This window comes from Notamacropus eugenii, chromosome 4 (assembly GCF_028372415.1).
Source record: "Notamacropus eugenii isolate mMacEug1 chromosome 4, mMacEug1.pri_v2, whole genome shotgun sequence".
NCBI lineage: Eukaryota > Metazoa > Chordata > Mammalia > Diprotodontia > Macropodidae > Notamacropus > Notamacropus eugenii.
In genome coordinates, this window is record NC_092875.1 from 398,321,332 (window position 1) to 398,333,785 (window position 12,454).

At 35.7% G+C, this 12,454-nt stretch overlaps 1 protein-coding gene across 1 annotated transcript in view; it reads right to left on the reverse strand.

Moving 5' to 3' along the window:
• IPO11 (importin 11) overlaps window positions 1-12,454 on the reverse strand; it is a 209,617-nt gene that overhangs the window by 30,676 nt on the left and 166,487 nt on the right. The window contains exon 28 of the mRNA XM_072605543.1: window positions 298-393. Within this exon, the coding sequence (XP_072461644.1) occupies window positions 298-393 (96 nt within the window). The remainder of the gene's footprint in view (window positions 1-297; window positions 394-12,454) is intronic.

Consider the following 12,454-nt stretch of genomic DNA (forward strand, 5'->3'; position numbering starts at 1 on the left):
TAAAAGTCTGATATCAACTATTGCGTAACTGGGCTTAAAGAAGTAGAATTCAGAATACTGTAGTAAAGCCATGTCTCCTAAGTGTCCAAATAAAAAATATTTATGTTAAAAAATAAAGAGTGATTTTTTTAAAGTATTTCATCATATTTCATCAAAAAATTTAAAGGCAACAGATATTAAATTTACCAAACAAAATTACTAGACTATATAAACCTATCCTCCCTCTTGCCAAAAGAAATAATATGGCATAGATTTAACTATTAACAAGAACCCAGTGAAATTCATTAGTCTGCTTACTCTCTATAAGTTGCTGTTTCAGGATCTTCTGTCATGACATCATGTAGGCCTTCAACTGAAATGTTAATGATGCCACAGAATTTATCCTGGATGACTCTGGAAGGAAAAAAAATGGAAAAGAAAATGAGACAAGAAGAGAAACTAAACTGGCATTATTAAGAAATTCACGTTTTAAAAACAGAAACTTGAGTTCTTAAACATGTTCATAAAAAAAAACTTTAAAATATATTTATTCAGGTTTAAAACTCATGTTATGAATCACACAATTCAGGAAACAATGGTAATTTTGGAAAACAAAGAGAAAACATTTTCTGTTTAAAATTTGAAAAATGATCAAAATGCTCTAGTACTTAATCTGACAGCTTGAACAGAGTTGATAGGATTGAGTACAAGAACTTTAAATTCTTAATACTTTCCTATCCTAATCTCTGAGTCATCTCTTCCCTTTCTTCACATCTCCAAGTTCCAGCAATTCTTTCTTTATTTTTTGCATCTGCCCCCTCCTCACCACTACCACCCTAGTGCAGGATCTCAGGTTCCCATCAAGACTACACCCCCAGCCTCCTCCCTCTTCAATCCACTCTCACACTGCTGCTCAAATGATTATTCTATCGCATCACACTCATCTTCCTATATTGTTTTAGAGTGTGTAAAACCCTTTACAGGTATTATCTCATTTGATCCTCACGCGGTCATTGCTATTATTATCCCCAATTTGCAGATAAGGAAACTGAGGCTGTGAATGGTTAAGTAATTTGTTTAAGGTAACAGATCTAGGAATTACGTAAAGACTCAAACTCAATTCTTTCTGACTCCAATTCCAACACTGCATCAAACTGAGCCATGCTGCCTCAAGATGCCCTCATGTCATCAGGAATCATCTGCTCTGCCACCCATCCTCTTCCATATTCATCACTAGTTCAGGACCAAATGCCCATCTCCTAGATCCCAAGTCCAAACTTCCATCATTACGCAGGGGAAAAAATCTGTCCAACACTGTGAGTCCCTGGGAAAGACATGACCTTTCTGAGGTTCTGAGGAATATCACCTCAAAAATGCCTCTCTCTGTAACCAGTGAGACCTAAGATTTCAAAGACCCCTGCCATTACCAACTGGCAGGATCAGGGACTTGCTACACATATCCTCCACCCCTTTTTTTGTCTTCAGCTCAGAAACTGGCATCAAATTAACATTATCACTACTATGAAGGGTATGACAATCTTTTGCTCCATGTTTTCATAAAGAACTCTGAACCATTAGATGCCTTACAGTAAAGTTCCTTTCTCTGGATGCCACCTGCTAGTATCCACTCAATCACACCTGCCCTACTCCTCCCAGGTCCCTATCTGCCTTAACTTTCCCTTGTGTTCTCTGGAACTCCCACTTTACTGATAATAAACTGCCTGTCATATTAAACTCACTTCAGAAACTACTTTGTATAGATTTTTGTATTCAATTTTCTATACACATGCTGTATCCTTCAACTAGAATGTAAGTTCCTTGATAGCCAGTACAGGTTTCTTTTCTTTGCAACTCTATCATATTGGACAAGGAATGGCATAAATTAGCCATTTTTAAAATACTTTTTGAATTGACAAATTGAGTGTTAATCCTCTACTCAAAAACCTCCAGTGGCATCCCAATGTATACAGAAAAAAGGATAAGATCCTGATAATGATCTGTCTCTATCCTACCTTTAAGCTTTATCCCATGCCACCTTCCTTCGTATACTCAAAACTCCAAACAAATTGCATACTTGTTCATGCTCTATCTCCCAAACATGCCTGAAATGGTTGTCTCTCCCTTCTCCATTTCTATCTGTTCAAGTTCTTCTATTCCTATAGAGCTAAATTCATGTACTACCTACTTCAAGAAGTTTTTCTTCTCTTCCTCCTCAAAGTTTTCAAGGTGCTTTGTCTAGAATTCTCCTTTGGAATTATGTCACTGTTCTCTATGTATATATGTTTCCATGTATTAAATTCAAAGCTTTTGAGAACAAAGTCTGTGTTGTAACTATTGCTGCATTCCCGGCCCGCTAGTGTTCTGTATACAGGACTCACTTAAAACCTGTTGAACTAATACATTATCAAATTTCTATGGTCAGTAGTCCTTTATCTGACTCACAGAAGGAGAGCACATTCTTTGAATGATTGTTCCAGAAGTGAAAGACATATATTTATTTTTCATTCAATTCTCTTTTCTCACTCTTCCCTCCCCAGTTTTTTGGGAAAACTAAGGGGGGTTGGGATCTATTTTTGAAATCATTATAGAGAGTAAGGATGCAATCTGCGTTCATAAAACAAACTTTTGTATCTCCAAATTCCATCAATTCTTTCTTTACTTTTTGCATCTGCCCCCAAAATTCCTTCAAAATTCCTTGTCATTCAAGAACCAAATCTGTAAACTGGCCCAAATGACTAACCAATGGATTTTTACTACCTTACAATATATCACAATCCCTGGCTAAATTACTTTTGGTCTTCTCATTATATCCAAAACTAAAGACAGCTGTGGAAAATAAAAAAGGTACTAATTCCAATGGTGCTCAGAATACTTAAAATAATTTGATAGAAGATAAAATTAAATGCAATGATGGAACAGTAATTTATTAAAACAATACTTTCAAGCTACTGACCCAATTGGTGACTTTTCACAGAAACAGAAATTATACATTTAAACTAAAATTAGTGTCTTTTCCTGGTACTTTCCAGGCCAAACTCTCAAAATATTTTTGTCTTAAATGGAAACATACACCTTTTTACTACACTAATAAATCTCATGTTAAAGACAATCACTGGGAAGGAAATGAGACGAGAACTCCTTAAGGGTATTCCATCCAAGTCCACAGAATGAAAGAAAGGATCAGAAATCTGAAAAACCTTTATTAAACACAAAACAGTACTAAATAATTTCACATAAAATGATAGGAAAAATATTTTCATGTTAATTCTGAGAAATCCTATTTTAGACTTGCCTCTACAAACATCAACAGTAGCTGATGCCTTATTCTTGCTAAATTAGAAGAAAAACCCACTTTTTCTAGAATTATTAATATTAAGAAAATGTCAGAATTTTGTCTGTGGTCGGTTTTACAATGCTTAAAATGTAAGTTAAGTCAAGTCTGAATTCAGTTTGGCAAAGTCCTTGACTTTGGACCTTTAGGCTTCTACTCCAACTCCAAAACCTTAGGGTCTTCCATTTTAACTGTGCCTCTCTACCCTCTGTGCAGCATCTCTCTCATTTCAGATATCTTCCCCAAGAAGACTTATCTGTAGAGTCTGTCAATTTGTTGATTGTATTGATTCATCAATCTAACCTTGTATTAGATAACCAGATATTCATTGTTACAGGCATTGGAAGGCAAATAGTATAATTTGAAACTAACAAAAATTAGTTACTGTCTCATCACTGTTATAAAGGAATTTAAAGTTGCTGTTCAGCTGTTTGATTGTGTCACTCTTTGTGACCGCCACGGACATACTGTCCATGCGGTTTTCTTGGCAAAGGTACTGGAGTTGTCTAGCATTTCCTTCTCCAGTAGATTAAGGGAAACAGAGGTTAAGTGACTCATCATGACTCAGTCATGCAGATAGAAAATGTCTGATCCTGCATTTGAACTGAGGTCTTTCTGACTCCAGGCACAGTGCACTATCTACTGTGCCATCTAAATGCCTCACTAAGAAGGAATACAAAGGTACAATTTCTAAAATTGCAAATATTAAAGGCTCCCATGAGTTGTGAAAACATAGGTATTGAGGGGTGTGTGTGTGTGTGTGTGTGTGTATTTTGTAAAATAAACTTCTGCAAACAAACTTTTGGACCTAGATTTTAGCTGTCTCAATAGATTAAAATATTTTACTTATGTTATACTGCAACTGCAAAAACTGCATACTGTATTGTTTATTGCTGGCTTAAAACAACAGTCATCAGCATCCAGATCACAAGATCAGGAAAATTTCTCTTTGAAAACTGTTTTCCTCTCCACTTTTATTATGATGAAAGCAAAACAGAAACTATGAGAACTTGTAACTGGGAGAGCATTATACAGATTAGCTGTGAGCATGATTCACACACATACACTGGAAGGTTTGGCTTATGTGACTATATTTATATGGGCATAGATATGTATAAAAGTATAAAAGCGGTTTTATTTATTTTCTGATGTTGCCACAAGTGAATTGGCAATAGGGAAGGAACCAGTAAAAAGGGAGAAATTGAAGCCTGGTGATAGAGTATGGATGATGAAGAAGGCCATCTGACTGAGAAAATGGGATGAATAGGATCACTTGTCAATGTAGAAGGGGTTTGCCTTAGTGAGGAAAAGTGTTACCAGTTCCTGTGAGATGGGGGGAAGGCATCTGAAAGATGTAACATGAGGAGAGAATGAGCTTTCAGAAAATAGCCTCAGTTTTTTCACTGAAATATGCAAGGTTCTCAGTTAAAAAAATGGAGGGAGGAGGTTCTAAGGAAGGTTCTGATGGGGATGGGATTCATTCTGGACCCCTAAAAGGAAAAGACCAGGTCTTTGGTACCTGGACCCCAAAGCCCCTAAACCCAGATCTCTTCCAGAGTTCCCAGCACCCCTAAATCACAAGTTTGAGATGGGAGGAAAAGGTTTGGAAAAGGTGCTAGGTTGAGTGTGACAGTGAACCAGGTGGGAAGGTGTAAAAGTACTGCCTTACTTCAGTGAGGTACAAATTGAGATTATTTAACAAATTTTCAGTGGTCCTAGTCAACAGAGTTTCATGGCTTTCTTCAGCTGTATTGAGAACTGGGTAAATAGGAGCAAAGGAACAGGAGGGTGGAAGTAACCAAAGGATGGGATTGGCAAGGCATGATCAGAGATCTAATAAGGTGGCAAGAGACTCAAGGGTCAAGGATACTGTAGAGCTGGAATGACTCAACAATGGAACGAGATAGGGGAAGGGAAGAGAGAACAGTCAATATAAGCACGATGACCTAGAAAAGAACTGAGACAGAGGGATTGTAGAACATAGCAAGGACTAAGAATAGGGCTGAGGCAATAAGGCAGGAGGAAAGAAAGAATGAATGATACAATTTAATGAGCTGATACAAGAACTTCATAGCTCATACAAATGGAAGAGAAACATTTGTGGGTGATACATCAGTGTGAAGCTGGTAGCGTAGAGCAGGCTGAAGAACTAAGAAGTTACGGTATTTGAGAAAGACTTTGAGGTAGGCACTAAACACACTGAGGAAGGACAGAAAGTATCCTGAATGGATTGTAAATATGGATTGAATGCATTTCAAAGAAGTTACAGAGTAATGATAGTAGAGAGTGAATCTAAAGTGGCCAAGGGGAGCAAGGAGTACTTCCACTGCCCCACAGTGAGAAGGTATGACCAGTGAGTTGGGGACAAGGATTGAGAGGGAGGTAATGTATGAGTGAAAGTTCAGATGGTAGTAAAAGGTATGGCCTGGATGTTATGTCATCAGGACAGATTCAGGTCTCAGTGAGTGTCGCAAGATGGAAGAGGTGAGAAAGAAAGATTTAAGATGAAAGCTAGTTTGTTAATTATGGAACAGGCATTACAGAGATTGAAGGGGATAGGTAGACCTGTAATAGAACAATGAGGAGATCAGGTTGAAGGGAATGGGATGCCAGTGATCACACACACACACACACACAGTCAAAGAACATACATACACACAGAGAAAGAAAGAAAAAACAGGTAGAAAAAGAGATTGGGATGAGGGTAGGGACAGTGTTTCCATTCTACACACCATCAGATATCATAAATCTGTACTGAAATTCTTCATATTTGAATTTAGTGTGTCTATAACATGATCAATGCCAGAGAAAACCAGCAAGGTAATGAAATGAGTCATCTTTTATTAAATGGCATATAAACTTCAAGCTAGAAGGGTCCTGAGATATCCCCTACTCCAATCACCTCAGAAAGAAACTTAGTGGCAGAAAAGTGAAGGGGCTTGGCCTCAGCCACACAAAGACAAAGTCCAGAACACATGACATATAGTCATCCTATTCATACCACTGCCACTCAATTCCCTTATTTGTTCACTCGTTTAAGAAAAATTATTTTAAAGTGCCTGTGTTGTGGCCATTGTGGTAGGCACAGGAAGAGATACCGACTTAAGGTAATCTACGACTATCCTTGTGGAACTCAGTCTACAAGAGGCATATTCCACAAACAGAGGTAACTGTAATTCACAGCAATACATAAGTACATTTGAGAAATGCAAAACAAAGCAATGCAGCAAATTCTCCTGGGTTCTTTCTCTTAAAGGAGAGAGGGAGCAACAGAGGAAAGAGGCATTTATTCATCAGCACATACTATGTGCCAGGCACCACACTAAATATCTTAGAATAATGATCTCATTTTATCCTCACAACTCTGGGAGAGGACATTCAGTTATCTCCATTTTACAGGTAAGAAAACTGAGGCAGTCAGAGGTTAAATGACCTATTCATAGAAACGCAGCTAATAAGTGTCAGAGGCTGGATTTAAACTCAAGTTTTCCTGATGCAAGGCCCAGTGTTCCATCCATCATACCATCTAGCTTTTAACTTAAAGGATTTATACAAGTTGATCCATATGTCAACCATGTGAAGTATGTCCTTACAAGTATTGTCCCCATTTTTCATGTGAAGAACTTGAGTCATCAAAAACTTATGTCAGATGACCAGGGTCAAAATTTGGGTGTGGAATATAAAAATGCACAAGATATGGTTCCTTTCCTCCAAAACTTTACAATCTAGAAAGGTGAAGATTTTTTTGTTTTTGCAGCTGAAAATGAAAAAACTTCCATTACTTTGAGAGACTACCAGACAGCTTCAAAAAAAAAAAGTTGTAAAGTGAATTTTCTTTTCTCCATGGTTAGTTAAAACATAATGTTGGCACAGAAGAGAAAATGTACGTGGAGTCATTAAAAAAAAATACAGGAGAACTAATAATCAAAACCAATATGAGATAATGATGGCAACAAAACCTACATCTTATGAGGTTCCCAAGAGAGAAGTAAAAAGGGCTTTTGTAAAATAACTGATATCTCATAAAATTTCATCAGATGTGAAAGGGACCTTTGAAAGGAAAGTTTGGAGTCTAACGTGCTATATCAGGTAACCGATATTAAAACAGATTTCTTTTATGCACTCAGATTTTCTTCAGAATATCACTGTCATTAAAAACAAGTCTTCAGGTGAGGGACAGTGAAATGGAATGCTTTTCTAATTATTTTTCACCTATGTGTGGAACAGTGACATAGTGCTCCGCTTTCAGCCTCTCTCAGGAACACCTTGTGATAGAACCACCATTAAACAAGCATAAGTGTAAAGTCTCCTAGGCCAGTGGGTTCAAATGAGTATTTATATACTAATAACTCACATGCATACCATTGCTTTAAGGTTTGTAAAGCAATACCTTTGCCACAATCTCTTAAGATACAAGAATAGTAACAAATATTACTTTTCCCTTTTTATAGATCAGAAATTTGAGCCTCTCAGAGATGAAATGCCTTGTGTATCACACAGCTGGTAAATGTAAGAGGGAAGACTTAAAAACTCACCAATCCCTATTCCAAATCCAGCATTCTTTACACTGCAGCATGAAGAAGCCTCCCATAAAATCCTAAACAGAAGAGACTAACAAAAACCAAAAAGAAGACTTTTGTGTGCAGCCTTACTGGAAAATGCTTTTTGTGCATTTTAACAAATAATATGATTTGACAATGGAAGATTTAACATTTCTCCATAAGCATTCTGGGAGGGAAAAAAACCCAAAATAGTAAAAGGTACACAAAATCTTTAAATGAGATGCATAAACACAAGTTTAATACTCACAAGTATGATTCTGGACCCAGATATTTGGTTAAATAAAAAAGAGAAGCAATTTCCCAACTGTGGAAGTTAAATCCCCTTTCTGTCTTTTCCCTAAGTTCTTTCTCTTCTATAACTTCATTTTCTCCAGGTAATCCCTCTATCCACCTTTTCTTCTCCCCACTCCCACTCCCACACATCCCCGAGAGCCACTGAAATTCGTCTGGGATCCAGCCTACACCCCTGACCTTTTCTAGTCCCCTTGCAGTAAAAGGAGGAAAGGGAAAAAGTGAGGAGGAAAGATAAGGATGGTAGGAAGAGGGCACCCTGCCTCCAAGGCCAGGGCTGCCAGGGAAGCAATGTTCCTTTGTATCCTCAATTGAATTTTGAATGCATTTTCCTATTTTAAAAAAACATTATAAATGGGAGTTCCTTCGAGTATATTAGGCCTTTAAAGGCTATCCTGAAAACCTAACCACTATCTTTATAATCAATCAATTGATAAGGATTTATTACATACTTACTATGTTCCAAGAACTATATTAGGCCCTGTGAATAAAAATACTTTGAAAAAAATAACCTTTATATTTTAATAACTTTAGGAAAAAACAAATTATAAATTAACTACCCTACATACAAGCTTCTGGAACACAATCTATTAAAAAACTAGAACACTATTTGTTCTTTATGTACCCAATCAAAGTTTTAATAAGTGAGAGAGGTTATGAAGAGGGGAAGACTCTTCAGACAATTTAATTCAGAATTATGCAATGCCTGTTTATAGTTTAGCTGTCGAGCTCACATACAAATTTGAAATGAGTAAATACTTCTCAAGAGAGAAATGACACACATACAAAAAAGGAGAAATAACTAACATAAGTTAGAGCTTTTAAAATGAGAAATCTCTAGGGCACTTTTAAACAAGAGAGTTGATGAGCAGTTATATATAAACCAGAGGTACTGTGGTTTTTAAATGTGCAAGATTAAATTTTCCTAGTTAATAAAAACTCAAGCATAAAATGAGTGCACATAAAATACCCACACATAATACTTTTTTCTATAATCCCTTCTCACAGTCCAATTTTTTATCTAAAACAATTATAGATTTGTTTTATAAAAACATGAAGGATTTATAAAAACATGACTTAATCTCTAAAATCTTTTAGTTCTATACTTCAGATAGCTCAAAATGGAAAAGGAATTATAAAAAGTAGCACAGCTCACAAATCTGATCAGATCTGCAAGGGTCACAAAACTCTACGCTCACAGCTCTAGATGTAGAAGCGATCTCAGAGTCTCCCTCATTTTACAGATGAGGAAACTGAGACTCAGGCTATCCAAGGCCATACAAGAAGAGTTGGGATTTCAACTCAAGTCCTCTTAACAACAAAAATAATTTCAAAGAGTGGGAGGAGAGAAGTTCAGAGCTCACTACTTTTCATTAATGTAAGAGGCAGTTAAAATAAAGGTAGTAATTCTTAAAACAAGCAATCAAATGTTTCTGAATACTACTATAACCAAAAGTAAGGCTTGAGATGGCATGGAGTATGGATAGTGTTCATATTTTGTGGACGTGAGCGTGTAGGTAATTTTTACCACTTCTAAATGAATACCACTATAGAATACCCTTCTGCTTTTCTCTGCACTCTTAAATTACCAACTAAAATACTGGAGGACTTTGAAGAGATATTTTATTCCACAAACCCTTCAATCTCAGAACACTATCAAAAATAATCTTGATTCAAATACAAATTATTTAATGTCATTTTTTATAATGATTTATCCCCAAATAAAAAGTCAAAAAGGCTTTACAAGGAGAGCATGAACTTCAGATAGAATGAACAAAACAAAACAAATGTTTTAGGGAAACTATTCATATGTATGCATATATAAATGACAGAATGAGGGATAATAAGAAGCAATACATTTATAGCATCTATGTTTGATATTTTGACTATAAATGATCAATGAGTATCTGGAAAATACTCCACACTCATTATTTTGCTACATAATGCACTATTACTAAAGTATAAAACATCATTAATAATCAGCAACTCAATGTATCATTTCATAGTAACACCAAAAAAAGTCATTATGCATTGCTTAATAATGCTATATTGAAATAACTCATATAAAAAAAAAGTGTACTTCTGCTATCAGATGTTATGTGTTTTAAATCTTGTAGTCCACACATAGAGTTAAGATGAATATCATCACAAGGCAGAATGTTCAAACAGGATGACCTGTGCCTGACTTTCAGGCATTATTTGTTTAGGAAGTCCAACTTGTTCCATAACTGTTCTTCCTAATGGATTCTGAGTCCTAGAACAAAGTGGTTCTGTAACATTATACCTAGCTGATTGATAAAAACTGTAGTATTCTAGCTTGTTTTCACCGGAGTTTTCTTGTATCTTCAGTTTTTGATTAAACTGAATAATCTTAAAGATCAGAAAAATAATCACAACACAAGCTAAAATGAAAAAAACTAGCAAAATGTCAAAAGCCTGATTCAACTTCTCAACTTCCTGCGTACATATCAAAGCTGTCTCTTGTGTTAAAGAGACAACACTGTTTGGTAGGACACTACTGTTTTCCACACTCAAGTTAACAGGGTTAAGCTGTATGTGTACCGGTAACACTGTTGTTGTCTCTGATGGATTCTCAAAAGCATGTTCTTGAAAAAATCTACTGGGAGTTGAAGTCAGAACTCTTCCTCTGAAGGCAACACTCTCAGTTTCAGACTTTTCAAAATGTTTTCCAAATGTGGCTAATTTATGCCAGGCCATCATTAACGTCACAGTCTTGTGATGAATCTGAAGAGATTCTATTGCCCAGGCTGGTGATCCATTAGTTGGAGAAGTAAGGCAATCTGCAAATTCAGTCGACTTAATATAATGCAAAGCTCTGCCATGCATTGATGGATGATTTTGACAACAGATGTTCAGAATAATGGCTAATGGTGTTAGCCAGTCACGTAGACTCAACAATTTGCAGCTACAGTCCCAAGGATTATAACTGGCTTGAAGATGTATCAATGAAGATAAGAATTTAAGAATTCTAGGATGCAGGTCTGTAAGATTATTAAATGACAGATTAAGAATCTTTAACAAAGTTCCCCATTTCAAATGTATTACCATCAATGCTGGTTATTATGTTTCTATATAACTGCAGGTACATTAACTTGTCTAATAATCTAAACATGCTACAATTTAAATTTTCCAAATCATAACGGCTTAAAATAATCATGTTTAAGATTATTAATTCCACTAAATTCATCCTTATAAACATTTCCGATGCTTGCATTTTTCAGAAGTGCGTATTTCAGCTTGACTAGTTCTTTAAATGCAAAAGGATGTATTGAGTCAATGTGGTTATCGGACAAATTACGTTTTTTAAGGTTTTTAAGTACACTAGAAGCATTTGATGGGACCTTTGTTAAATTGTTACCTTCAAGATACAAACACTTAAGGTTTCCAAGATGTAGAAATGCTGAGAGTCTGCTATCTTTGAAATTTTACTGTTAGTCAGACTAAATGTCTGGAGACTTACCATTCCAAAGAAGGTACCACTTTCAAGAACAGTGAGGCAATTTCTTTGCAGAGTAAGATAATAAACTAAGCTAGATCACTAAATAATCCTTTAGGAACAAAAGCTATCTGATTGAGTGTAAATATAAATTATAAAGAACTGCAAGTCCCTCAAATATTCCTGGATCTGAACATTTTATTAAATTACGGTTTAAGCATGGATAATACAGTTGCTTCAAGTCAACAAAAGCTTTTGGATATACACATGAAATATTGGAATTGTCCAAATATAGTGCTTCAAGAGCCTGAAGATTTATTGATTTAGATTTACATGGGTTGTATTAATTCCACTCAGATATAAAGGCATTGTACTTTTAGGAAAATTCTTGAGAATACTTGAAAGGCCTAAGCTATAGCAGTTAATTTGTCTCCCAGTACAAAAAATGGCAAAGAGATAGACACCCCAGAATCGCTTTCTGAATCAATAAAAAAAACAGGGAAAAGCTAATATAGCTAGTAGACAAGGAAGAGAAATTTGTAATCCACATAGAGCCCTGTGCTTGGCTTTTCTATTCATGAGACTTGGTTATAAAAAAATAAGGCAAAACTGTAAATAATGTTCATCAAAGGGTCTAAAAATAAATTATGTGTTTTATTACACCCCAAATTCTGCATTTAGTTCATTCACCATTTTCATTGGTAAGGCACTAGTTAATATTAAAAGCTATAAAGAAAAACATTCCACTTAATGTCTTTTTCCAACTACATGAATATGCATTTTAAGATCATGAAAATTAAAGAACGTTCCACTAGGAGGGTTATTACTTCTTAG